At 38.4% G+C, this 27732-nt stretch overlaps 1 protein-coding gene across 7 annotated transcripts; it reads left to right on the forward strand.

The window, feature by feature from the left end:
- Nucleotides 1-4801: 4801 nt before the first annotated feature.
- On the forward strand, nucleotides 4802-27732 carry TMEM144 (transmembrane protein 144). Of its 7 annotated transcripts, XR_011325194.1 has the most exons (14): nucleotides 4905-5027; nucleotides 7424-7509; nucleotides 8674-8870; nucleotides 10467-10589; nucleotides 10985-11084; nucleotides 11517-11597; nucleotides 13515-13596; nucleotides 14719-14792; nucleotides 15715-15833; nucleotides 17161-17280; nucleotides 17766-17863; nucleotides 19867-19920; nucleotides 21055-21198; nucleotides 27115-27732. XR_011325194.1 is itself a non-coding variant. In XM_069786050.1 (13 exons), the coding sequence occupies exons 3-13, from the start codon at nucleotides 8732-8734 to the stop codon at nucleotides 21136-21138; spliced, it is 1074 nt and encodes a 357-aa protein (XP_069642151.1). In that variant the 5' UTR covers nucleotides 4905-5027; nucleotides 7424-7509; nucleotides 8674-8731; the 3' UTR covers nucleotides 21139-23257. The 7 variants fall into 7 exon arrangements, 6 of the variants coding, with proteins under 6 accessions (XP_069642200.1, XP_069642151.1, XP_069642181.1 ...); XM_069786050.1 differs by lacking the exon at nucleotides 27115-27732 and having other exon boundaries at nucleotides 21055-23257; XM_069786099.1 differs by lacking the exons at nucleotides 7424-7509; nucleotides 27115-27732 and having other exon boundaries at nucleotides 4802-5027; nucleotides 21055-23257.

The following is a 27732-nucleotide window of genomic DNA, read 5'->3' on the forward strand; positions in this document are numbered from 1 at the left end:
TCAAGCTAATGGATATATTCTCTTCTCCATTATTAATACTAAGGGGAACAGACAGTTAAGGAATTAGTTTATGTTTCAGATGGGTCCCATTGCAATTTATAAACTTTGTGAGTGGATTTTTTCACTGGCTGTCACTTTAGTTTTTGTTTAAACGTGTACTATTAAGTTAAGTTTTCAGCATCTGTGCATATTACCAGGAAAAGAGCCTTCATATCACCTGCTTTTTCCAAATCTAAGTTCTTGGCGGAATAGGGATTGTAAGAAATTTCTCTAGCCACCTAAGTTCTCTCTTTTTCTTTTTAGTTCAAATTTGACTGAAGGGACATATCCCAAACAAAGATTAATTTAAAAAGTTCCAGACAAGTGTATCAATAAAGTCAGTACAGATGTGGCTAATGCTGCTTAACATTTTTTATGCTTTAAAGAACTTGCCAGATATGGAAGTTATTAGATCAGCCTTAGATGTTTGAGGGTCCCTCTGAAAGATGAAGGGTCATTAGTGACAGGTACCAGCTTTGCAGCCCATTTGACCAACAGACACTGTACATGGCTCACAGTGAGAACGGCCTCCTATATCCTATTTAATACCAGTGCAAAGTGAGTGCAAAATATCAGCAAAGTTATATGACTAAAACCAGGGTAAATAAGGGTGAGTGGGTATTGCAGCCTGAAAGCAGAATTTCACCCATAGTGCATATTTACACATACACATGAAGACATTTTTTGAAATGCCTCAGATAGGCTTCCCCCTTTAAAGATAAATAATGAAAAAAAAAAAAATTTACACCTCCTGGATTCTTTGACTTACCACTGATTTTGACAGCAAATAATTCACCATGAAGCTTTTACTCCACTATATTTCTTCCAAGTGTCTTTGAATTATTTTGGGGTATTTTACTTTATATTGCTAATGGCACAGAGTTGCTTGAGTTGGAAATGTATCACACTGCAACAGTTGTTTTCAAATGCCCAGTTCTTGCATGTAGACAGCACCATGACCTGTCCGTTATAATCAAGCAGTGCCAAAACAGTCCATTCCAGTTACTAGCAGCTTTCCTTTGCTATGACAATTTTGAAATCTGTTATATAATCTTCCTACTGCAACTCTTTAAAGATTATCTGCAGGAAATTATAAAAAGATATGGAGAATTGTTCTTCACTCCTCATTTCATTTGTAGCTTTGAAATCAAAATGTGTTGTAACCACTGATGTATAATGTTGACCGCTGAGGGGTTTTTCAGGCTTTCTAAATGTGATGATAGCAATAATATTTCCTTTATTTTTCATGTTCAGGAGGGAGAACTCATTCTTTAAATGTTGCACTGTTACATTCTTTGGAATGGATGATGGTAGGAATTCAACTAAACAGGATTCAGTGTCTTGTTAATTTAGCAGATATTTGCCTCTAATTTTGGATCTTTAAAAGGTACCATATCAAGATAAATTCTTTTTTTCAGCTTTTGTAGTGTACAGCTCCAGCACCCTACTAGATTTCACAAAATAATTAAGGCTGGAATGGCTATGGACTTGTTTGGAAAGACAAAGAAAATGTTGTTCAGGTGGGTAATAGTATTCTTTCTGGAATCATTACCAAACCAAAGCTGCAGCAGGGCACTAAAGGGCATTACTGAGCTGAAAGGGTGCTTTCTCTGTGGTCATAAAATATTCAAGGCCAATTTTTTGAAAGAATAGACTGACCAAATTCTGGCCTAGGTTATTGTACTTTGCCTACCTATATTTAGCCTGTAATGTCAGTTAGATTCTGTATTTATTCCTTGCTCTAAACTATATCTGTGGTATCGCCATCTGCATCCATTAAACTCAACTTCTCGTATCATTTCTTTATATACCCATATTTCATGGCCAGTGTTAACCCTGCGTAAGTTTAGGAACACAGGAATATCAAAACCAATATTAGAGAATAGCAATGAACAGAAGAGGGGAATTTAAGAAGTATTTTCTAGTCCTTGACATTCCTAGGTATAATTTGAAAATGTGAATGAGTAGCTGAATTGCAGATTTGCAATTGTTTTCTTCTTTTTTTTTTTTTTTTTTGTTTAACTTCTGAAATTCATCTTCACTTGTACCTGCATTTGTAGAAGAAACCAGATCAACTTGTGTTTGCGGGAAGGACTGTCACCCAGGGTGCTGCTGATGGTGCTGGACAAGCTACAGACTCTGAAGCAGCTGGTGGGCAGCACTGCCACCAGCCCCCCTAGTAGGCAGTCTCTGGCCAACCTGTGGGAGACCAGTGGACTGAGCCAATGACCACCAGTCACAAGCTCCTGTGTCTTGACTCGTGTGCTGGCAGCCTCAAAGAGCACCATCCAGCTACTTAAATGCTCTGCTCTATTTTCAAATCTCTGAAGATGGGAAGATGATAGTAACCCATTTTTTAGGAAATAACAAAAATTCACCAGAAAGTTCTCAAAACCTCCTGTTCACAGGGTTTATGCATAAATCATCCTCCCCTATGCAATCTTCTATAGCCTTTCACCTTTGCATCCTTCTTAATCCTACCAAGTACAGCTTCTTCCTTCTCATCTGAATTATTATTCATACTCCTTTTTTTACAGCTTCTTTTGTAGGTGATCTTCTTCCTTCTTTAATCTGAACCAGGTACAGCCTTTTGGGATAGTGAATACTACACCCGGAGAACTAGAGAAAAACACAGAGAAAAACATTTGTACCAACACAGTGATAGAATATTATTATTATTATTATTATTAATACCAAGGCTACCTAGCAGCTAGTATGTTTCTCTCCAAAATACCAGACCGGGTGTCAATTTTTACAAGTATCAGTTTTGTATTTTAAAGCAATACATCTCCTATTTCTTCATCTAAGCCTTCCTTCTTGCTCCACTCGGTCATTTCAGTTTTGAGATATGGGATTTAAAGACGTTTATGTTTTTAGTTTTCCAAGATGTCTTAGTTTGGTTCTTCCCACTGTAGTTATGGCTGCACAAGTTGCTGCGATTCAGCGAAGAACAAAACATTGTCTGTGCTGGTTTGTAGAGCATTTTGCAACAAAAGATGTTCTTTAAGTGAACACTTGTTATATTCATAGAAGTCTGTGGAATTTGAAATATGAATGTTGCCATTTTCCATTTCAGTAAACACTGTGCCTTCATGGACTTCCTTTCCCATATACTTTTCATCTCCAACAATTAATAAATTTCAATAAAACCAAACAGCACAAATGCATGAATCAGAATCTGTCCATATTTGAGGTGTTTCATTCGTACCATCAGTGTCATTTCAACCATTGTGTTAATGAGAAAAACAATGTTCCAAAACCAGCATGGTTTGAAGAAATAGTGAGGAATAGATGAAACAGTGAGGAATAGGTGAGTATCAGTTCAAGTGGGATAGAGACGGTAATTAGAAATGACTGCTGGTGACTCCTCTGAGATCCATTCGTCTAAATGAAACCAGGGGCAGGATTTTTGGAAAACATTTTGTTTAATATCAGGATTCTTCTGAAGCCAAAACTCAACACCCCTCTTTATCCCTGGACACTTGAAAGGATGTAGTTTCAGGCTAGGCTCCTTATTGTGAGTGTTCTTGCTTTCCATGTGCAGGCAGTTCAGTGTAAAAGACTCATATTTTTCTTGACATTTTCTTTTTTTTCTGAATAAAATAATGTAACATGTAGACATGCACTGCCTTTAGAATAAAAAGCACTTCTTTTTTTCCAGGCTACATTTCTGATTATCATATGGGATGATGTTCCTCTTGGATGCACTACAGCTAAACTGTTTCCATAGAGATGTTCTGCAATTCATCTCTCTAAACCTCACACAGACTGACATTTATGTTAAAATGATCGATAAATGATGCACTTCTAGGTTTACCAAGTCCACGGGACTGAGAAATTATTCTCCAAAGGAAAAAAGTATGTCCTTATTATGGATAATGCAGATTTGATTTGCAAAATATGAAGCATTACTTTAGAAGGCCTGTGCTGTGTTCGTAAGGGGATCGATTTGGGCTGCCATCTGGAAACTGTATTCCAAGAGGACAGAGAGAAATGTTTGCTTCGTGACTAAACACGCTGACTAACAGTCTGCGCTTTAACTGGTCTGGGTCAAATCCTTACAGGGAAATCTGCAGAAATCTCTTCTCCACATCATGCAAAAGACTTTTTTTCCTACTCGGTTTTGGCTGTCGAACAACGCGGAGGCTTCCCAGAGAAAAAGTGGTCAGTTTTGGGCTTAGGGAAAAAAAAAAAACCCAAAACCCACCGTGTGCCGGCTGCCCAGCCCGGCTGCCCTGACCTGGCAGGGAGCTTCCCGGCCAGCCGCCGCTGCACGGCCTGGGAACGTTCCTGCCTTCCCCGGCAGGCCGGAGACCTCGGGAGCAGGAGAGGAGGCGCAAGGAGGTCACCCGCTCCCCTCCGGTAGCAGTCCCGCCTTCACGCCGCGTCTGAGGGGTTCCCGGGCACACGCTGCCAAAACCGGGGAGCCAAAATCACGCTGCCTCTTCTTCCACGGGTAGCGTGGTAACAGCGGCGGGCCGTGAAGTACACCGGTGCCCTTCTGCCACAGCACGCACTGTCTCATCAGTTACCGCGTAAGACCGGGCAGAGGCGAAGGCGCATTTATCGCGCCGGGAGCGCCTACGTTTGAGGTTTCGCTGAGCGTTTCTCCCCCGCCAGACCGGCAGCCGGCGCCCCGGCCCGCCTCGCCCTCCGTCTGCGGGCCTCCACCCCTCTCCCGGCCGGGTAAGCGGCGGGGGAGGAGGCGGGCCGGGCCGGGCCGAGCCGAGGCGAGGGGCGGCGCAGCGCCCGGCCGGAGCGGCGGGGGGGAGGCCTGTGCCCGAGCCTCGAGCGCGGCGGCAGGGCGGCGGGGGCTGTGGCGGAGGCGGAGGGGCGCGGGCAGCGGTTGGCGCGGGCAGCGAGGCCCGAGGCCGCACGGAGGGCCCAGGCGAGGGATCAGCCGGTGCGGGCCCATCGCCGGCCGCCCTTCCGCCCCGCCGGCGGCGGCAGCGGAGCGCCGTAAAACGCGCGGCGGCTGTCAGCCGGGGGTAGGGCGCCGGGGAAGGGAAGGAGGGTGTCCGGCATGGTGCTGGCGGGTGGCGGGTGGTTGAGTTTCCTGCCGGGGCGCGTTGCCGAGCGGTTGGCCTGCCCGGCCGCCGACGCTTCCTCCCGCGGCGGCCTCGGCCGAGAGCTGGGCCTGCCCCGTCTGCGGGCCGAGTCCCGCCTGCAGCGTGGGCCTGCCCTGCGGAAGGCCGGGCGGGTTGGCCTCGGTGGAATCCGCCTGTGCCGAGGGCTCAGCCGCGCGGTTTTCCTCCTTGTTGCGTGATACCGCTTGCTGAAAACAGTGCCGGACGAACGTCTCCCAAAAGCGTTTGTCTTAGGGAAGCAAAGAAACTTTTCTTGAGCAGCTAGTTGGGGGTCGCGGTGTCCCGAGACTCTAAAATAAGGACAAAAGTATCCACCCTTAATGGCAAATAGATGATAGGAGAAACGTGCAAATACACAGTCAGTGTGACGTGCAGCCTCTAAAAATACCTGTTCAATGAGCTCAAACAGTTTCTTTTGGATCTTGGCAAGAGCTTGGATCTGCCTCGAGGTGAAAGCTCCCAAGGACAGGCTTCTTGATTTCATTGCCTGTCTGCAGAGCCCGTAGCAATGTGTTGCTGTTGCATGAAGTGAGCATTATAATTTGCTGTGTCTCTGTGTGAAGGAAGAAAACGGTGGCATATTTCAGAGGAAACGGTGAAAATACAGAGCACAACCTTCCAGTGGGGTAAACCAGTGAAGTTAGTAGGATAAGGGCAATGTGTGCCAACAAAATTCCATTTTATTTCCTCTACAGCTTGGGAACCCTAAAGTGCCCTTCAGTAAGGACTACTTAGTGAAGAAAACCCTTCTATAACAGCAACAATTCCAGTTGTCTCTGCTTGAGTTTCAGATACAACCACTGTGTTCTAATATCTTAGCAGCTCCAGCAAGTGCTTCTGGATTGGCATTTGGTAGCTATAAATCTGGCAAGAACATAGGATTGTAGAGAAGAGGCTTTTAGTGAACTCTCTGAAGCTTTGTGACGTGCAAAGTATATGCAAGCATTTGCAAAAAAGTATAGTCAATTTAATGCTGTGTGCCAGTTCATTATTTGCTCTTGACGTTGGATCATACAATTGTAGAATAATTTAGCTTGGAAGGGACCTCTGGAGGTCATCTAGTTCAACTCCCTGCTTAAAGCAGTGCTATCATTGAAGTTACAGGAGGTTGCTCCAGGCCTTGTCTGGTTGAGCTTTCTCTTGAAGGTTTTAAAATGGAGTTGAAAGTTAGGTCTGAAATTAAGCCAAATTTGGAGCTAAGTGCCCCAGCCTTTGGAAAGTTACAGAGTTTTAAGCAGTCTGAATGAAGCATACTCTTCCTTGCTTAATTGGAATTTGTTTTTCCATTTTTGGTGTCATGATTCTGGTTCTCCAATTATGCAACAGCCTTCAATGTGCACAATATAGAGATTTTTGGAAGATAAAAAGCGAGCAGAAAAGTATATTGCCCCGCAGCACACAGATTTTCACTTAGAACATAGAAAGCTGAAATATTTTTAAAGTAACATTTCTCTGTACATTAACAAAGTCAAAAAGGCTGATAAACCAGTTTAGATTTGAAAGGTTCGTAATATTTTACCTGCGTGATGACTTAGTTATTTAAAGGCTAAAATACTGAGCCCTGCATTCATAGAGGTGTGTTGTAATCAGCTTTATTTCTCTGTTTTTAACAGCATGAAGTTCTTCCTGTGCAAAACACAGCTCTTGCGTTGTACTTGCCCACTAAATGAGTTAAACTTATTCACTTAGTGAATCAAGGTTGATGGAATGAAGGTAGCTGATGTTACCCTTTATCTATCTTAATCCATTGTTGTGGTGTCACAGTGTTTCTTAGCCTGTGAAGTCACTCTTTGAAGAAATCCCAGCATTATTATTTGCACTGCTCAGTGTCTATAGGTCCCAGGTAAAACATACTTTACAGAAGAGTCTTAAATATGGTGAAAACTTCTTGGAGAAGCTTATCCTCTAAGTAGGCAAGAAAGATGAAGAGTGAAGGGGAAAAAGATAGTAAGATAAATGGAAATACCTTTGTTTCCCACAGAAAAAACCTTTATTCATGTTTTATATCAGCTAGAGCAATCCCTATGGTTACCTTATGATCCTATATTGATACAACTGTGGCATCTATAGGATCTCTGCACCTGTTCCTGACTTCTAGGCAGCAGGGCAAATTGCTGTAGCTTCTTCTGCCATTGTACCTTCATGAAGTGTCTTCTAAGTGTCATCTGTGTTTTTCTTAAGTACCCAAGTTAAAAATATACTGACATCTTTCCAGGGGAAAAAAATATAGAAACTAAATGGTTATATTAGTTGTGGGATTGAACTTTTCACCTGCTAATGCAAATAATTAATTTCAGCCGACACTGATGGCCCTGCTGAAGCTCTAGATAAAAGCACAACCTCAGCAGATGCAGTTGTCAGTGTCCTAAGGACTCCAGAGAAGGTAAGGCTGGAGGGTAAAATAAAAGAATGTGCAGCAGCTCAGCTCTTCCTTTTGTGCAGACAGTGTAGTCACAGGACCCCTTACAAGACTTGGCAAAACTTCCACCATCCTATTTCAGCTTTTTTCCTCCAGGCAGTAGCTAGTCCACCTACACTGGGGAATGTCACACTGCATTAGGATGTCATTTGATTCAGTATAAATAGCATTACTTTGACAACAGGATTGCATATGTATCTCTATAAATATGCCCCTTTAAACTCACAGCCTACTGAGTATCCTGTTGCTGTTTGAAGTTAAAATTTCCAAACACTGTTCTTATATGTAGTCTTTTAAGTGTGGTGTTAAGATTATGTATGCAAAGATCACGTTATTATAGTTGTCCTCAGAGCTACCTTTTCTGTCAAAGTCATAATCCGTATCAAAAGTATATATGTGGCACTTCTGTTGAGTGTAACCTTAAGATGAATCTCCCACTTAAAAAAAAAAGGGGGGGGGGTATTGTGGGGTTAAAAAAAATTTTTCCTTTTCTTACTATAGTTATGTGGAATGAACAAAGAAACTTTAGAGGCAGCTTCTGCCTTTGTTTCCCACAGAAAAAACCTTTATTCATGTTTTGTATCAGCTAGAGCAATCCCTATGGTTACCTTATGATCCTATATTGATACAACTGTGGCATCTATAGGATCTCTGCACCTGTTCCTGACTTCTAGGCAGCAGGGCTGCAAATTGCTGTAGCTTCTTCTGCCAGTTAAGATTTTGTCTAGCCCATGCTTTTTTAGACACCCCAGTATGACTCCCCAGCTTTGGTTACAGGAATAAGGAATATTCTGATAGAGCATCTCCCTAAAGCATCAGGGCTTCCCATAGGCCTCACGGATTCACATCCTCATAACCTTTGTGTGCATCTCTACATTCACATTGTATGTTTTCAGACATGCTTTTCTCTGAAGCTGATTATGAAACACAATAGTGCTTTTTTGGTGCATCTGTTCTTAAGTTACTTCACTAGCACTTTACGACAGCTTTTCATGGGATTCTACAGTATATTTTGCAGTTCTTTCCAGCTTTGGAGATTGATAAGTAGGGTCCTTCAAGTTTCAGATTTCTGAACTAGGTTGGTATTATGTAATACTCCACATGTTTAATTCCACTTTCTGATTTCAGAATCTGTCAGGACCCACAGCAAAACAGCTCCACAAAAAGAGGCACCTTCAGAACAAAGATGAACATTGGGAAAGCTTACAGTGCCTTTAACAACAGCAATGGAACAGATCTAGCTATTGGCTTTACCTCCTCCACAGTAGCTGTCCTTCTATTTGGGACAAACTTTGTGCCTGTTAAGAAGTTTGATACTGGTGATGGTAAACTTTTTTATATTCTTTTGTTGGTTTTGGGTTTTTTGCTAATAGGAATAATATTTTACCAGCAAATATGAGAGTTTCTATAGCTAGAGTTATAAATATCATCACAGCCTTAATCCATAGAGCATGTTTTAATTTTCTTTGCTATTGTTAGGGTATAAAGCAATAGTGTATGGGTTCAGGATGTGGCAAATCTTTAGAAGAATGTTTTTATGTAGTGTTGTGCACTTTAACAGTGGTGATGTGTTGCGGAGGATCCACAGGGGACATCACACACAGCCCAATGTGATCAAGTGAAGTTCATTGACGACAATGTTTGACACAGTTATATATCTTATGTGCTTGTGCACACACCTTATACAATACTTTAATTGGTACAATACCCCGGTTCACGTGACACTATCTTATCCTCTATTGGCTGTGCAAGCTTCTTCACGAGGTGTCCAGCAGTTACTTATCTCATTCTTCAGCATCCAGGTGTTGTTTGTCAGGCTCTTCTTATCTTCCTTTTTCCCAGCATACAAGGACACAGCGTCCTTGTCTGCTCCAGCACTTTGTAAACTTATGCTTCGTTCCCACCTAACGGCTGGATTGTTCACATGCCTTCGCCCAGCCAAGAAATCCTCAACAGTGATGTGCATTTCATGAGCATTTCACAATGGAAAGTAAAATGTCCTTTCTTCTACCCTTGTGGGGATTCTCAAATACGTACAGTGTTACTTATACTGTAAAAGTTGTTGGACTTTGGAGTATTGCCTTTCAATTGTGGACCTAACATAAAAACAATCAAAAATTGAAATTTTAATACTTTTATCTGATGGCTCAGTGAGAGGAAACAATAGCGTCTCTTTCTTACTTGGAATTTTATCACTTTACTGTACTAGGTTGATGTTGTATTTGCACATTTATATGAAGCATAGTCAGTTAGTTACCAGATCCCTAGATGAATAAATCTGCCATTATGTTACTGCAATAATAGTATCTGCATTACAGGCTGGATATAACCTCTCTCTCTTCTTTGTGCCAAATATGGTCCTAACAAGACAAGGCTGGTCTCTAAAGTGAAAAGTCTTAGCTCAGCTGGCATAAAGTTAACTGGTCTGCCTAGTTGACCCTTAGAGAATCTACAAAGGTAGAAGAAATGTGTCCAAAGGTTTTATTATCCTCAATGTCCTGGATTAGTGGAAAAGCCTGAGCCCTGAGCTTTGAAGAGTTTTGTCCTGTGCAGTCATCTGTGTTAGCTGCTACTAGGGTGGTGGGAGAAATTTGCGGTAACTGAATATCCTCTTTGTCAGAAGTATGTCAAAATTTTCATGTGTTTGAGAATCGGGGCTTGTGTAAACTTTGTCCAGCAAAGTGTCTTTTGTAGCTGCGTATAAAGAATGCACAGTAAGGAAAATGTTTGACAGAATTATAACACCCCACCCTAAAATAGATCTTTTGAATATATTGTAACATGGTTCCTGGAAATTCATGAAGGAGGTGGCCACCTTTCAACTTTTTCTGTACTATTTTATCTAAAACGTAGTATGTTTAGAGATTCACACATGCAGTATTCTACAAATTCTCTATTGTGTGCATTTGATTTTTCCATAGGCATGTTCTTCCAGTGGATTCTCTGTGCCTCCATATGGATAGTTTCTTTGGTGGTCAATTTAATCCAGAATTGCCCCCGGTTTTGGCCTCTGGCTATGGTTGGGGGTTTCCTGTGGGCTACGGGTAAGGATACAGAGATTCTATTTCTTGAAACACAAAGTAATCTTAACTTTTCATAAAAAGACAGTGATAAAAACTTTTCCATATATAAGGTAGTAGTTATTTGGTAGTTATTTAGCTTTTTAAAGCCTTGGTATTAATGGAGCTGTGCCCGTATAGCAAATACTGTTTTATTATGCTTGTTTTATAAGCAGCGAATTTACACCAAAAATAACTTTAAAAATGGTATTGAGGAAAAGTCCATGTTTAATGTATTTATTTAAAAAACACTATTTCCTACCAGCTTGTAGTTGCCTAAATTTTTTTGCCTTCTGAACAGTCACAGAATCTAAAGCAAAAAGCATACAAGATCACCGTCTAGTTTTTAACTGATTTTAGTTTTATTTTTTGTATTTCAGGCAATGTTGCAGTTGTCCCTATTATTAAAACTATTGGCTTAGCTCTTGGTCTTTTGATATGGGCTTCTTTTAATTTGCTGACAGGTTGGGCAAGTTCAAGGTGAGTATGTTTAACTCTTAAGTCATACATAATTAATGTTGCCAATTCTTCATCAACTCCAGTGGAGAAAACTTATCACCACTAAAGAGGATTTATCATATATATAAGATCTTTTTCCCTCTTAGTGGAAAGTGCTCAGGTTAATTATTTTATCTTTTTGTGTTTCCTCTGTCTCAATAGGAAGAAGAATGCCCAGTGATGCTCATTAACATAATTGAGTGAATAAATAATGTATTTGTCAATGTAAATTAAATTAGTTTAAAGGTTATTTTTGTAAAGTAGACATAGCTTTTTGCAAGCCAACCAAAGCACTGATCCAATATTGCAGATGCAAACTTAGACAGAATTATTTAGATGAGTAAAGATTTCCAAGACTGGGTTATAATTTTTATGCAGTTAGTGCCACTAAGTGAAACTGGTTAAATATTCCAGATTTGGTTGGTTTGGAATTGACCCAGAAGAGGTATCAAGACCAATCTTAAATTATATTGGAGCTGGACTTTCACTATTAAGGTAAAAATTTATTCTTATAATAAATTTCTGTAATGTAAAATATATATTTAATAACCACAGGGACAATTTAACTAGAGGGCAAATGTATTGAACTATTTTTTGCAAATTGATTTACTGTAGAATTCATGAGCTATCCATACCTAGCTGGTCAATATTGTATTTCAGAATAGAAACATACGTGATATCCAGTACAGTGGTGAAATGGTTATTCATAAAAACAGAAATATATTTTTATGCTGGTACAAATGTTCAAGGCAAAGCAGCGATGCACTGATTGTCTCCCTAGCTAGGTTATTCAAATGGTTCACTTTCCCCAAATTGTGTGAGAGAGGAGAAACTGACTAGAAGAATCTTGGTGAGAACACCTCTGAGAGATTTCCGATCTGACTTCACTCAGTCAGGGGTAAAAATCCTTCCTCTTAACTGTAGAATATGCCACAGGACCCCTTTCCAGATCCTTCGGTGTCCATGAAAAGCCAGAGACTTTGCATTCTTTCTTGTCCTTAATAGCTCCCTGTCTTGCAACTTTTAAGCCACACTTACAACAACTCCCAAACAGTGGCTTCCTTTGGGATATTCAGAAGGATTTCTACTCTTATTTTTTGTTTATTATTTTTTTGAGTGCACATTTTGGTCCAAACACAGAGGAAAGAGGGTCTTTGTTATGTAGCAGTGTTCTTGCTTTCTAGCTGGGTGGCCAGGAAGGTCTTTCTAGGAACGTAAAGGTGGCCCTAAATCCCAGGGGCAGTAAGTAGGCTTGCCATAAGCATGCCAAGCAGCAGATGCATGTGATGCCTTTAGGAAAAGAAGGGTCTTAAGAACATGGAGATGATGGAGCCATTCTTGATTGCTAGGAGAGAGCTGCTGCCTTAGATTCATGAATTTTGCTTCCACTCTTCCTCTTTCCTAAGAGTCTGCAGCTTTTTACTTATTACTGTTACACATAGCACGTGATTTTGTGAGGTACTGGCAAAATAGTAGCATTCATTCAGCTCACCATGTGCTTCCTGCCTGTGTCTGACATATCATGGAGAAGTGATCAACAGGGAGAAAGATCGTGACCAAACATGTTTTTCTGGCAAGCTGCACAAACCCTGTGTATGTTGCTCTCTAGAGCTCAGAAGCATGTATTTCATTTTAGCCTCCTGTGTGGAACTTGTATATGCTTGTCTAGTCCTTCTGGAGGAAGCTGACATCCTTTTATGTCTACCCTTATTCCTTCAGTAGGAGATGAATCATTCTTCAGATGGAGACATTCTCTTTACAGTTATGAGAAGGAATTCCTAAATCATTAAAATATCTTTCATAAAAATAAAAAACAGATCGTGCCAGTTCTGATTACACATATTTACCTGATTTCCTGGAGCTGAGGGTACAAGTAGTAATGTTACCCTTTCTTCTTTTTATTGGCTTAGTACACTGGAGCATCAATGAGCAATATCCGTTCTCCTTCCACATATGTGTGAGGCCCTGTAGGAGCATATGATAGAAGACTGAAAACTAACTTTTTTCCTTGAGCATAGAGCCAATTTTATGCAGGTTTAAGCTGTTCCGTATGGAATTTTCATGCAGATGTTCCATTGTATGTGTGGTTTAGTACAAAAGGACACTGTTTACTAAATCGACTGTTGTTAACATGTGGTTGTAACTACACATTGTAAGAAGGAGACATTTCAATCCCATTACATAGAAGAGAGAGGTATAAAGTGATATAAAGACTAATTTATTTACTTAGTTTCACTTAAGTTGTTTAAGACCGTTAAAAGCAATTGCATTTTTAAAATACATTGAAGTGACTCTAGGCAATAATGAAAATAAAGTAATATGCCTCCAAATGTAACTTTTGCCTCTGGACACTAAATGTTATGTCCTTATGAGCTGATGTGGTATTTATTGGTGTATTTTTTCTCTTCTGAGTGCTGTCATATTTCTTTTTATAAAAACTGAAGTCCAGAGTTCTTCAGCTTCATTAGAAAGCACGCCTTTACTGAGAGAAAGAGTAAGTACTCTGCAGTTGTTATTTTACAGCAGTGAAAGTACATATCCATTTAAAAACAAAAAATTTGCTTAACGTTAACCAGATTTGCTAGGATTTATGTTAGACTACATAAAGCTACATAAATATGCATTGATTCTATTTAATTTGTGGATCTTGTATATCTAGTCAAACCTGAGCAACAAAGAAAGTTTTCCCGAGTGTTCATTCTCTATTGTCAGCTTTAAATGGCTTAGAAGTCTTTTTTCATTATGACAGAAATGATATAAAAACCAGAGTGTATTACTTAACTATCTGAGAAGAGGAAGCAATTTTAATGAAAACTTAACTATAAAATGAGGAGGGTGCTTAGATGAAAGGCAGCGGTGTATAATTCTGTCAAGAGTTGCTGATTCTCAACATCAGCTGTGGCACAGGTTGGGAGGCCAAGGAAAGGTGACAGACTGCCTGTCACTCCTTCTGGGAGCCCAAAGTGCAACAAAAGCTGGACAACAATAGGCTCCTACTACCACTGTACCTTACTCTTGTGAGTCAGTGCTCAGTTGCTACCTAAACAGAGAGCCCCTCAGAGTTTTCTAGCTGTGCTCAGTGCTTGCTGGAGGTTCCAGTCTACCAGACCAAATCACAGAAGACAATCTGATAGCAGGGTTAGAATAAAGGGACGTTGCAGTTTTTTCATGCTGCAGACAGGGGTGTTAATTTCCCTGTTGCAAATAGTCCTGATATTCTGATAGTAACACCAGCGCTATCAACAAAAGGCAAAACCACATCATAAAATCTATAGATTAAATCATTCATCAAATTTAAGGAAGGACGGGTTCTGAAAGTCAGTCTACCTGCATGCAGATTAAAAAAAATGCTAGTGCTATATTATGTAGTAAACCCAAAGTCTATATCTAAACTCATACTTGTAAACTTTGAGGTAGGTAGATCCAATAATTAGTTTGTTATATTTAAAAAAAAAAAAAAAAAAATCTATAGAGTATTTTTGTAAATTCCTTTTGTTTCTCCTATTTTAATTTTATTTTCTTGGAGCAAAACTGTTCTGTTTAATACAGTGTTTGAGATTTAAAAAAAAAAATCAAACTAAACTAAACTTTCCTGAAAACTCTTGTGTTTTTGCAGTCTATTAATGTTTCTGAAGATACCTCTGATGACTCATGGGTGAAGAGACTTTCTCCAGCAAAAAAGAGACTCATGTAAGTTATTAACAGTTCTTTCACTGGTGCAGGCCAAGTAGCCAGAGAAAGTAGTTGAACACAGCGTAAGAGCAGAATTTGTGTCCTGTGGTTTTTCTAGTGCAGTCATGCACTAATAAATATCAGTTTTTAAAGCACTAGTATAATGTGCCTATCTATATCTGAATAGCTACACAACTAATTAGATTATTTCATTTGTGCTGTTGAGTGTGCTTTACCTTACCAATTAAGTATTAGTTTCTACTACAAAAGAACAACATTTGGCAAAGTAAATAGTAACTAAGTAATTACAGAGCTGTTTTTTATCATGTGGTTGATCAGCACTCCAGCATAGAAGGAGCCTATGCTAATAACATGCTTCCAGGTGTGGTTTCCAAGTGAATAAATCTACAGAAGGCATGGCAGTATGGTAAGGAGACAGCAAAAATGCTCCAAGGTAGAAGCAGCAGCTAGCAAGGGGCCAGTGTGGGGAGTGGAGACAGCCAAGAACACAACTATCTGGAGGCGGAGAAGGGGACTAAAGAGGCAATGAACCTGGGAACAGTTAGAAAGAATATATAGACTGCAACAGTGAAGCTGAGGGTGGGACCATTTTAATTATATTTTTGTTTGTTTTCTCCTAGCTCTGCTTTTAGGAAATCCTAGTTTGTTGATTTACCTTGTCATTAATCTAGACTGCAGGCTCTTGGGGCAAGAATTGTCTGTTACTTGGCCACAAACTATAGGAAAACTAAGTTACTGTATTGAACAATTTCTACACTAGAAAATAAAAATATGCTAAAATGTATTATTTTTATAGTGTTGCTAGCAATTGTCATACGATACACAGTCTTTAACTGCAATACTGGACTTGTCTTAAGTGTATTGTCTACTTCCCTAATTAATGCTAGGCTATTTTCTCTGATTTTTGCTCTTTTTAAAGAGGATGTAGCCTGGCTGTAGTAGCTGGAATACTCTACGGTTCCAGTTTTATACCAGTACTTTACATCAAGGACCATGGAAGAAGAAATGAAACTATGTACACAGGAGCAAGTCAATTTGGTAAAGGCTAATAGATCACTTCTACTTAGTTTCATCAGTATATTGTGTTCTGCTTTTGTAAAGACATAGAGTGAAATTCTTGATATGCCTGAAAATATACCATGACAACTTACCAGTTCTGCACTGTGTTATATGTTGTTCTAATCATAGTACTAGCACTTGCTTTTTCTCAGAGATGAATTACACCATTAAAAGAACAGTAAGAAACAGCCCAGAGGATACCATACTTAACTCATATCTATGTTTTAGAAGGCATTAAATACTAGCACTCTCAAAATACAAAGTTCATATGCCTGGAACATGAGGTAAACAAGGGCACAAGCTGTACCGATTGCCAACTTAGTACACCAGTAAAGGAAGAGGAGGAGGTTGATCATAACCAATGAGCAGAAGAGATATATAACAACATAAATAGTTAAAACCTTGTATTTTTTTAAATGGAAGCCTTTTGACATAAGCCTAATCGCCAATTTCAAACAACATTTCCCCAGAAACATTTTCCTTAAGATTTAGTGTATAGTCTATCAAGTAATACTAGCAGCAGCTTTAAGAGCAACATATTGCTGAGATTGCATAATGTTGCCATTAAGAAATTGTTTGTTATGTCACATACAATTTCTCTTGAATACTGCAACTTATATTTTCCCCAGCTAGACAAAACAGATGTTATCATTACTATAGCTGCCTTTCCTGTTGAAAATTTACAGCTCCAAGGAGAGAGAGATCACCCTGCTACATGCTTCTGCTTTGTCATGTTGGAAATACTTTTAGCACATATGAAGTCCATAAAGGGTTTATTATTGTTAATGATTATAGTGATCAAAATTGTGATGCATTCTTTAAGATAAAAAAGGACAAAACTGTGCCTTGTTTAGCTTACACAGTACGTGCAGTTGCCTTGCCCTTAAAGGTGCAAAAAAGAAACAAGGCTATATACAGGAATACAAATGGAGATGGTAAGGAGAGGATTTAATTATGTTAAATATCCACCCCAGTTTTGTAGCCTCACCTGAAGATTTTCTTAAGGTTTTAATAAATTAATTCAGTAGTTTGACTAATAGAGTTCCGAAAATAACGACTAACAAATGCATAAAAGCCTGTAATAAATGCTAGGGTCAACACAGCAGTTAATTCATGTTTAATATATATGTGATTGACCAAATCCATCCACAGTCAGACGGGCAGCTGTGTTCGTCACAATCACAATTGAATTTGAGTTGTTTGCAGTAGCACCTTACGTGTTTTTGTCTGTGTGAATGCTCAGTGAAATAAATCTAGTTAAAATTAATAACTGATGTTTAATATAATTTTTAAATTTCTCTTTCAGATTTAGATTATGTTTTTGCACACTTCAGTGGAATATTTCTTACAAGTACCATCTACTTCTTGATCTACTGTGCAGTCAGGAAAAATAAACCTAATGTTTATCCCCAAGCCATATTGCCAGGTATGACTGTTTTAAATTAGCAATTAATGTCAGTTACTTCTTCTGACCATTTTGCAGTGATTAGTTCAAACTGTGTGTTGGAATTGTAATTTGCTTTTCAAGTATCTGCATTTGACTTTTTGTCTCTATTGAAAGATCACTCCTATTAGGCTAATTAATTAAGGTTAGGAAACAATGATAAATTTTGTTCTTATCTGAAACTAGAACAAAATGACATTGCATGCGGTGGATTTTCCAAAACTGACTCTGCCAGAGTGGAGAGCACATTGCCCAGAATATTATGAACTTTAATTTGCTACTTCAGTTGGAGTAGCTGATTTTTTCCCTTGAGCTTTGGGTTAGATTATCAGAGCCAGCTTGTTAAAGTAGTTGACATACTAAAATACATACATACAGTTTCTGTATTGTGCTATAAATATAAATGTTCCACAAATTGCTGTGTATACCTTGCTGTGCATGTTTTTGATTGGAATTTATTTTTCTAGGATTTGTTTCTGGTGTGCTTTGGGCAATAGCCAATTGCTGCTGGTTCATAGCCAATCACTATCTCAGTGCAGTGGTCAGCTTTCCAATAATTACTGCAGTAAGTATATAAAAATTAAAATTTGTGACTGTAACTAAAAGTGAAGGGGTTATTACCCTCCCATTTGTAGAATTAAGTTGAAATTATGATGTGTTTAGAGCATTTTAATCAAGCGCATACATTGCCTCTTCTGCTTGTCTTTGCTGGCCTTTGGTTTTTTAGGAACATGCGTGACTGTGACAAACACCATCTTGATCAATGCCAAGCATAAAAAAACAGAAGAATTGAAAGTGTGAGTCTTTAGGTTATATAAAAGCCAAAGCTCTGTAATCAGAACTATATCGATATTAAATAGTAAACTGAAGTGATTAAAAGAAGAAATGTTTTATGCTTTCATCTCAGCAAGTACATTTTGTTCTGGATGTTTTCATTTGTGATTTTTATCCTCTAGCAGTCATTTTGATTAATTAAAGTCAGGTATTTTTTTCTTTTTACAGCTCTTGAACAAACAGAACAGATTATGTATTGCTGAAAATAATGTTCTTATGCAAATGAGGGAAAAATAGGTTCACCCGTTTTGTCTGGTTTATTCCTTTTATGATACTGTACCTTTAAAGCACTGTTAATTTCCAGAAGCTGCATAAATTCCATCACTAGGTAAAAATAAACTTTGCCTTTACTCCTTTGCCAATCTACTAGATGGTGAGGCAACTTCTAGCAAGTGAGAGTTCATAAATATCAAAAATAAAGTTTTGCTGAACAGCTGTATTTTGGAAGCAAACTAATGAAACAACCTTAATAGGGATTAAGCTTTGCCTCAAGATGCAGTAAATCAGAATAAACTCCACAGTATGTAATGAAAAAAAAAGACTTGGGATCATTCTAATTAGAAATTGAAGGATTAATGGAAAGCAGCTTTAGTAACTTAGTTATCAGTGTGCCTAAAGGGCAAGGATATAAAATCACGAAATGAAAAATTTAAGGACAGCACTGATGAGAAACTGGCTATCTGGACCACAGTTTCAGAACTGCTGCTTTGCTTCATCCTACAGAGAATTTCAGACAGCTATTCATCACATCCCTTTAACAATTTGTTTCATTTTTAAAATGCATTCCTCTCACAGCATACATTATCTAGGAAGTGAAATAACACCTTAGCTATTATTCAAATAACAGTTGGCAATTTCACTAGGAAACAGCACCCACAAATACATTCAGCATGAGACACTGTTTCCTGCTGGCCTTAGTCTATGTCCTATCAGCAGTGCTGAAGATGGAGAGAGGAAGATCCAAACATCTGTCAAGTGTTTCTGAGAGCAGCTCTAATGGGAAGCATTAACAGAGCCAGTTTTCGCTTCATATTCAGATAATATTTTCTCATCAGTCATGAAAATTCAGATCGTTGCTCCCACAGGGGAAAAACTGTATTACCAGAAGTGCCTGGAAATTACCGTTGTGTGTCACTGTTTGCTGTTAGCTAGGAAATCTGTACAACAACATCACAGATAATCAGTAGTTTTCCTGACCTGTCTATCTGGCTGGCTTTGTGCTTTGTCCAGGTGCCTGCTATACAGGAAATACATTTATGTTCCAGTCTTTCGATACCATACTGAGTGATAAAATCAAACTTTGTCCAACTAGTTAGTCATGCTAATAAAGGAAATGTTAGGAATATCCATGGTAGCTGCCAATAAACCTGAATAGTCCTCTGAAATGTGGTAACATTGTGGACTGTAGTTTGGACTAAAGTGAGGCATATTATTTAGAGCCTACTAAAAGAAAGTAGAACAGCCAGTGCAGATTCCACAGTGCAATTTAGAAAGAAATTGTGCCTTCTCTGAAAAAGTCTCTTGCCTCTTTAGCCCTTCTTGAAGATTTTATTGTGTCTTACTTTGTAAAGTTTTCAGTGATGTTTATGCTTTTGCCGTGAGTGGTGTAATTATACAGAATGGAAAGGCCTACATTTGTTTTCCAGACAAAATTCAACCACCCTGAGAACAATGATGAGAAGGCAGTACACTTTAAAGAAATGTTGTAATGTACAAATGAATCTTATTCTTTAGGGTCCTGGCCTTGTTGCTGCAATGTGGGGAGTCCTTGTATTTAAAGAAATCAAGGTAATCTTACTAGGTCTCTTACCTAGGCTCTCTTGCTTGTCTCTAGCTCTAGGAACAGTACGACTTGGTATACAGCTGTATCTCTTAGATTTCTCCTCATGAGTATTGCATTATGAAGCTGAAAGTCATACCATGCAATACCACGTTTTCCAAGAAAGATGAAGAACTGTGAACAATTTTTACAGGAATGAAGATTTGAATTCCATAACTGTATGAGCAGCAGTGGGAGTAAATGAAGACTGTAGCAGGGCCAGGAGGCAGGATGCCAAGCACAGCCTGAAAACAGTCTTTATTTGAGCCAGTTTTTCAGTGGGGGCAGGGGAATGAGCAGTTTTCCTAATAATTACATAGCCAAGTAGATGAAGCTTCTAGGGTCAGGTTCACCAAAGGACCAAAAAATGAGATGGAGGTTAGTTGGCCATGCTAATTACAGTATAATGTAGAGATCCTAAACTGACACGGCAGTGATTGCCTACAACAGGCTAATTTATTCTACGGGATGTTAACATACATGGCAGAAATTATTTTTCTAGTGGAATTTGAAGCATTTAATGCTAGCAGTGTAATCGTCAGGTTCCCTTAGGTAATCTGTCCAGGATCCATAAGTACCTAATTAGCCATTAGAGATCATCTTTCCCAATATTTTTGGTGACTGTGTAAAACATGTTAGCATCCTTGAATTGGGAACTGGAAGTTCTCTCTCTCACCCACTGCAGATTAATGTTGCACCACATTAGAAGACCCTCATGTTCATTATCCAAATCTTTGTGACTCACCAAATCTTTCATTCTTTTCATACATTTTAGAATAGCCTCTGTATAAGTGCTTACTGCTTAAAAATAACCTGAAAATAGACAAAGGCCTTTAAAAATACTTCTAAAAATTGCTGAATTAATTTGTGAATATTTTACTAAGTGTATGACATCATAGATTACTTCTATTAAACTGTTACGAACAGCAAATGTTACAAACATTATATGAAATAAAATAGTATAAAATTTACCATTTCATGTAGCGGATTTATTAATTTTGTCATAAAGTGAAACCCTAGTTCTTTATTTTACTTTTTTTTGTGAAGTGGTATCTATTATGACAACATGATATTTTTCTTTTTCTCTCCCTTTGCCTATCCAGGGACTGAAAAACTACGTGTTACTCTCAGTAGCATTTTGCATCGTTTTGGCTGGATCACTCTCCACAGCTTTTTCTAAAGTTTGAAAGGATCTTCTGAACCAGTAGATGGTGCTACTGTTTAATATAATCAGAAAGACAATACTGGTATATCGCAATACATAATAATTTTCAAAATGTATGTCCAGCATTTACCCTAACTTGCTTCAGGAAAGTGGAAAACAAACAAACAAAAAAAACACCCAAAAAACCAACGCTTTGCTAAATGTTTCCATTTGGCATGAAAGAAAATCTGGAAATGTTTTGTTTCTGCATTTCTTGGAATAGTAAGAATATCAAAGGATTTTATTAAATAAAGCTAAATGATTTTATAATTACTAATTTTTTTTTTCTGGTTCAGGTACTAAACTTCATGTCATCATAAATTACAGTTCACTGTTGTGATGGTTGATAAAGGGATTTTGATTCTTAGTCTGTAATACTTCATGTATTTGCAAGCTGATTTGTTTTATTATAACATTCTATCTTACTTGAATATAAAATACATCTTGGAATATTCTTTATGGAACTGATACACATGAAGATGTGAAGCATTTTTTTATTTAGAAGCATTATTCTTTAAAGTCATCAGTTTACATAAAAACATTATCTTCCAATTACTTCAGAATCTTGAAGGAAATATAGAAAAAAAAGGTGCTGTAAAATAAATTACTTGTGTTTGCTGCTAAACTGTGCAAGAACATTATGTAGAAATCAGGACCAGGATACAAATAGTTGGGGAACTTTGGGGTTTTTTATTTAGATTGTAAGTAAACATTACATTTCTGCGTTGTAATAGGAGCTAAGTATGTGGTTCAAAGTTTGTTTCCAAATAACTTTGGGCATTTTCTGAATACTTACTGTTCTTTTCTATGCAGCATATTCAAATCTTAAAAATTACGCATGGTAATATTTGTTACATTGAAGCATCATTGTTCTACCGAAAGCAAGGTCCTCTATATGTAAATCACTTCTGACAGTTGTTGTCTAATTCGTTTCTTTAAAAAAATAAATAAAAGTAGGTTTCACAACATTTTTAGGCAAACTAACCAGCTTCTAACTGCCTGTCCTGCTAAAGAGCCCTAATATCCAGAGGAAATTCCCTATGAGGAAAGTTACATCCACTGTTCCATGACCACCACTAACATGGAGAACTGTTCTTCTTACTCATCACAGCTAGCCTTTATATATGCAAAGCATGTTGTCTGAACCTCACTAGTATTTTTTTCAGTATATTGGGTAACCCCAGTTCCTGCAGTCTTCCTTTGTCTGTAATGTGCTCATAATTTTTCTTGGTCTTTCCTGAACTCTCACTAAGTAGACTAGATCTGTCTAGAAAAACTAGGCATGACAGTCAGACTACAGTCTTTAAAAAACCAAGAGCAGCAGCAGTAAGATTTTTTTTTTTCGTCCAATTTGCAAGCTTTGTTTGTGATTACACTTCATAGTATGACACTTTTTGCCATCGTGGCTTGATATTGAGAACGTGTTCAGATTGCAATCATAATTTCTCCTTTCCCCCTTCCACCCTTCTTTGTCTACTATTTATCAGATTTGATCTTAGAATTGTTACTTAGCCTGCTTTTTCCCATCCTATATTGTTTATTCCTACCCAGGTGTCAGAACTTGGTGTCTGACAGGTTTTTTTTCCCCCTTAAGGCATTTCTCTATTTTCACTCTGTATGTTAACCATGTCCTCCAACAAGCTGGCAGCATTTTCCAGCCAGATGTCATCTGCAAATTTAATAAACATACTCTCTAATTATTGTAAATAATTATGAAAATGCTGCATGATACTGGCCTTTACTTATTTTTTGGAATCTGATGTAGTACTTTCTTTCACTCTGACAGGGAACAATTGATTACTCTTTTTGAGTACAATTTCCCTCTCTCTTACAGTGGTTTTATTTAGACTGCATTCTTCCAGCTTTTATGTTATATCTGATGCAGCTGTTCAAGTCAAGACACATGATATATACCACCCTAATACCTGATATTGGAAAGAAAACTGACTAGTCAGTCTGACAGGTCAGACACAATTTCTTCTTGACAGATCATTGACTGTTACTTACCTAGCCATTATTCTGTTGACTCAGATAAGGAAGAGTAATTTGTTCACATTTTTGAAATAACTTGAATTAAACCGGACATTTATAATTTCCCTGGATCTGTTTCCCTTCTTCTTAAAGATCACAAGAACTTCTATATTCCTGGAATATACCCTGTGCCAGAAGATTGCTGATAAACAAAGAATTGGCAAAACCAAAGTCCTCTTCTTCACAGATACGTCAGTTCTTTCCCAGTCAGTGATATTCCTATGTCACTGTTTGCAGTTATGTTAACACCGACTGTCATGTGTTTAAGACTGAAGGAACAAGGTTGCAGTGTACTTTAGTTTATAATGCCACTGCTGAATAGTGGCAGATTCTCTCTTATTCCCACACAGTTACTGACAAAATTACTAGTCTTGTAGCTCACTATTTTGCTAAAATAATTACAATGCAGTACAATATTTATAAGGATGGTGTGATTACAGCACCAGTCCACTTTGATGTACCAATGCAATTGCTCAGGAAGGATCATCTGTTTAGTTTACTACTACCTGTAGGCCACCTTCCACATTTGCTTCAAGTCTGCAAGTACAGTCTACACTATTCAGTGAGCTATCATCTTCGCTAGTTTATGTTAAGTGAATTACTAATGCCTCAGTCTGGAAAAATGGTTGGAAAATGTTCAACCAGAACTCTCAGGGAGGAGAACCATGTCTGCATGGGCTTGGACAGTGAACTAGCCTGTTCACACTACTGCTTCCAGGGCAGAACTAGCTTTTAAGGAGTGCATAAGACCCATATTGCACAACAGGTCTCTCAGGCCCCAGAAATCCCTAGAGCACCTTCAAGGGAGAACAGGAGCAAGCAGAAACAAGGGTCAGAGAATTGAGATACAAGAACGCATGGCATGACGGAAAACTGAGCTAAGCATCAGAAAACCAAAGATGCCTTTTCTAGCAGAGCAAAGCTCTGGGAGGAAAAAGGAACTGGGGAGCAGGTGAAGCTATGTGAAGATGTTACAAGGTTAGGTGTATCGCAGAGCAGAAACTGAGTATGGTATTTCCTAGTTCTCTTCCACAGCTAGGCAAGCCACAGTACCAGAGTACTGAGGGGCTGTCATGCAATTGCTGGTCGGCCTGCACCTACTCTGCTTGGTAATCTGCATCCCCAGCTGTGCGAGGAATAAACAAGCAGGATTGCTCAAGCCCCATCACTGTGGGACTTAGTTTATCCCTAACCTTGGCCAGCTGTCCCATCCTGCACTATAGTGAAGCACCATAGGCCTTGTCTACTACTGCAGTACCCTGAAGATCTGTTTTGTTTGGTGCTGTGAGTATCCTGAGTGAATGCATCTTGGGTTTTTCAGATTTTTAGCCCATAACTTGTAGTGACAGGGCAAGCTGCCTGCTAGTGCTGTTGTGGAAATGTTATGACAGGTTAACAAGTAGGAGAAAAATTTGTCCCGGCAGTGCCTGGTTTTACTTGCCTCAGTTCAGATTCTGTTTTGCTCGCTGCGTTTGTTATTTGTTGTGGTTTAAGATAAATCTGAAAATGGGTAATGAAACTGAATCTGCTACATCCATCCCTTATTAGAGGACTGGCTCTGTCTCATGCTGGTTGTGCAAAAAAAATGAAGCTGACCTATAGCTTGGCAGTTGAGATGGTTTTAGGTTTGAACTGTTACCATATGCTTCTTTTTGCTTTAACCGAAGAGTCTTTTCTAATGTCTTAAGCTTCTACTCTCTCTCTTGAGGGATGCTTTTAAGTTCATGTCTGCTATGGGCCCAGCATCCGTCTGGATATGATTACAGGGAACAGTTGAATCTTCTAGGGCAGGAGCACCTTTACGTTTCCTGGTTCTGTACAAGGTCATTGGCTTTCTGAAACAAACCAACAAACTGACTCCTGACCATAGCAATTGCCCTGTAAATCTATGTAGTTTGATGCAGTTCTCAAGTCTATATTGTAAAGCTATCAGATGTGCAAACTTAACTGCTGACTGCTAGAGCGTTAATTAAAATTCTCGTTTGTGAAGGCTCAAGTATGACCTTTATTAAATGCTTTCTTAGCAGCTATCCTATTGGATTTGTCTTGCCAACAGCCAAAAAAAACCACCCCACCTCTTGCAGCTCTTTTTTGTGAAAAATCCCTTGTGGTAATTCATCAGGGTTTATGGTTTAAATATGTATTTATTCCAGAATATTTTCTTATGATGTTCATTTGGAATATATTGGGTAAATATTCCACTTATTTCTGAGATTTTCTTGTTCTTGAAGTTTCGAGTTTGAAGTAACACTGGTATTTCTTTTATATTAAAATGCTGGATTAACAGATATCTGTTTATAGAGCTATTTATACAAAACAGTCTGGCAGCAACTGAGTTTAATAACAGAAAATTCTGCAGCTGATATAAATTATCATGGCCCTGTTTATACCAGCATGTTTTTATATTGGTGTAAGAACTGACCCAGAATATTTCTAATATTTTCTTTTTCTTTTCTTTTTTTTTTTTTGGGGGGGGGAGAATGTTAATTTTTTTTGTATATGTAATTGAAGGAAAAACAAAAGTAGGACCAAGGTGGAAGAATCACATTTCTTGGAGAAAATTATGCTCTCAAATATTGGTTTGTACCTGTTTAATAACTTCTAAGAATATATTTGAGCTTGCTTTAAGACTTTTTCCCTGGTAATACTTAGAGGCAAACTAGTCTTCAAAATATAGGTACACTGGGAGTTTCCAAGTAAGATTTTTGTGCAGTGTTGGGAACCAGGTAACTCAGTGTCACCTTTTTTAGATTTCCCTTACCTGTTTATTCCTTTCCCTATGTTTATTATCAATTAATTTTCTGAGACTCACTGCCTTTCTTCCAGTTTTTTATTCTTTTGTATCCTTATTAAAAATGATTGTTATCTGGAAAAATAATTTAAATACATTAATTCCTATTTCTTCAAATATAAACAGTGAAAATGGCATTTTTTTATCCTTATATTCATTTTTATATTTTATCTGTATCATAATTTTCTTTTTCAACCAATATTCAAGGTTGATTAAATGCTAGCTCAACAGTCTGACCTGATCCTTGAGCTTTCTTGCATCATGCGTGAAAATAAAATGACAGCCAAGCTGATGCATGCTAGCAATTAGTGTCAGGTTTTTTTAAATTTTGACCTTGCTTTCAAATAGAAAACTGAAATTTAATGCTGTGTTCCATAATTACTGAATAACTAATGGATTCCGCTTTCCTTTAGCTATATATAATGCTGGTAGTGACTACGGAGCGTTGTATTTTAGGTGATACAGCTGAAGTGATGGTTCTTATATTTTTCATGCTTATCACAAAACATTTTTTAAAAATCTAAAATATATTTTCTCTTTAAAGTAGACACTGAACAGTTCTTGTGCCTCTTATTGCACCAAAAGGCCTGTTTGAGAGTCTAAAGCGAGAGAGGAAATAAGACTCAAAGGAAGCGGGACCTGCATTTGTCTTGCTAGTATCGGTGATTCAGGCAGTCTGACACCACTGTGCATTTTCAGGTTGTGTAAGCAACTCCTAATGATCTTATGTTTTGGTATTTATATAGGAACCAATACACTAGTAATGAAATAAATTACACTTAGAGATACGTTAGTATTTCCCATGTCCTAGCATTTTTCATGCTGTGGATCTTCTAAAAAATTTCCTGTAGGACCAGGAGACAAACCACACAGTTCTGAGGGCCAAAGCAGGGAAGGGGTGGGGTGGGAGAGGGTCTTCACCTTGCTAGTTAGTGAAATGGGAGAACTGGTGGCGGTAATGTTTATGTGCTCTTTGGTTTGCTGCAGTGAGGAAATAACTGTCCCACTGCTCTGAGCTACTTTCACTGAGCCCCTAGGCAAGATTCAAAGGACATTGTTTATTCTTACCATTCATGGACCAGAGAAAAAATTATAGCCTCTAACTGATGAGTCATTTTTCCTTTTTATTGTTTGCAGATGGAGGCTGGGAAGAGGAGCACTTGTTCAGGAGTTGCAGAATGATAGCTGCTCCCCAACTGTATTTACACATCTGAGCTTAGATTCTAGCTGAGGAAGAGCCCAAGGAATGCAGAGGTCACAGGCTTTTCACAGAACCAGCTTAGGAGAAGGGCTGATCTGGTACTTAACTGGATAGTAATATTTCACATCAAGCGATGCCTTGACTCTGCAGTTCATTTTCCAATTGATTTTCTGCACAATTGAAAGGTTGGAACTTGTTGTATAAAACCATATCATGGCTTGTGTTCCTTGAAGAATACTGTGCTCATCAAGTTCAAAGGAAATAGTTTAGACTGTTGGCTTGTTGTGAGTCTTCCAGATGTACTTGCAGAGAGCATGCATAACCTCATCTTCAACTTCTGCTTCAGATGTTTGTGTCTAGCATTTGTAAGTGAAGTAGTTGAAATTTAGTTCATAATTCCATACAAAAGCTACTATTTCTAGCCAACTAAAGCTGTATGTGATTAAAGAATGTGCTCATTTGAATATTTTTAGAGCTTGGCAGCATTTCATGTTATATGATGTTTGTAATATGAGAAACAAGATATTTTTAAAAAATAAATTAAGCACTTGCAA

The sequence above is a fragment of the Haliaeetus albicilla genome, chromosome 1 (assembly GCF_947461875.1).
Source record: "Haliaeetus albicilla chromosome 1, bHalAlb1.1, whole genome shotgun sequence".
Lineage (NCBI taxonomy): Eukaryota > Metazoa > Chordata > Aves > Accipitriformes > Accipitridae > Haliaeetus > Haliaeetus albicilla.

Coding starts and splice junctions, on each gene's coding strand:
- TMEM144 (XM_069786099.1), top strand. CDS start 8,732: ATGAACATTGGGAAAGCTTACAGTGCCTTTAACAACAGCAATGGAACA. Junction 10,590..10,984: donor GGGTTTCCTGTGGGCTACGG/GTAAGGATACAG, acceptor TTTGTATTTCAG/GCAATGTTGCAGTTGTCCCT. Junction 14,793..15,714: donor CCAGCAAAAAAGAGACTCAT/GTAAGTTATTAA, acceptor CTCTTTTTAAAG/AGGATGTAGCCTGGCTGTAG.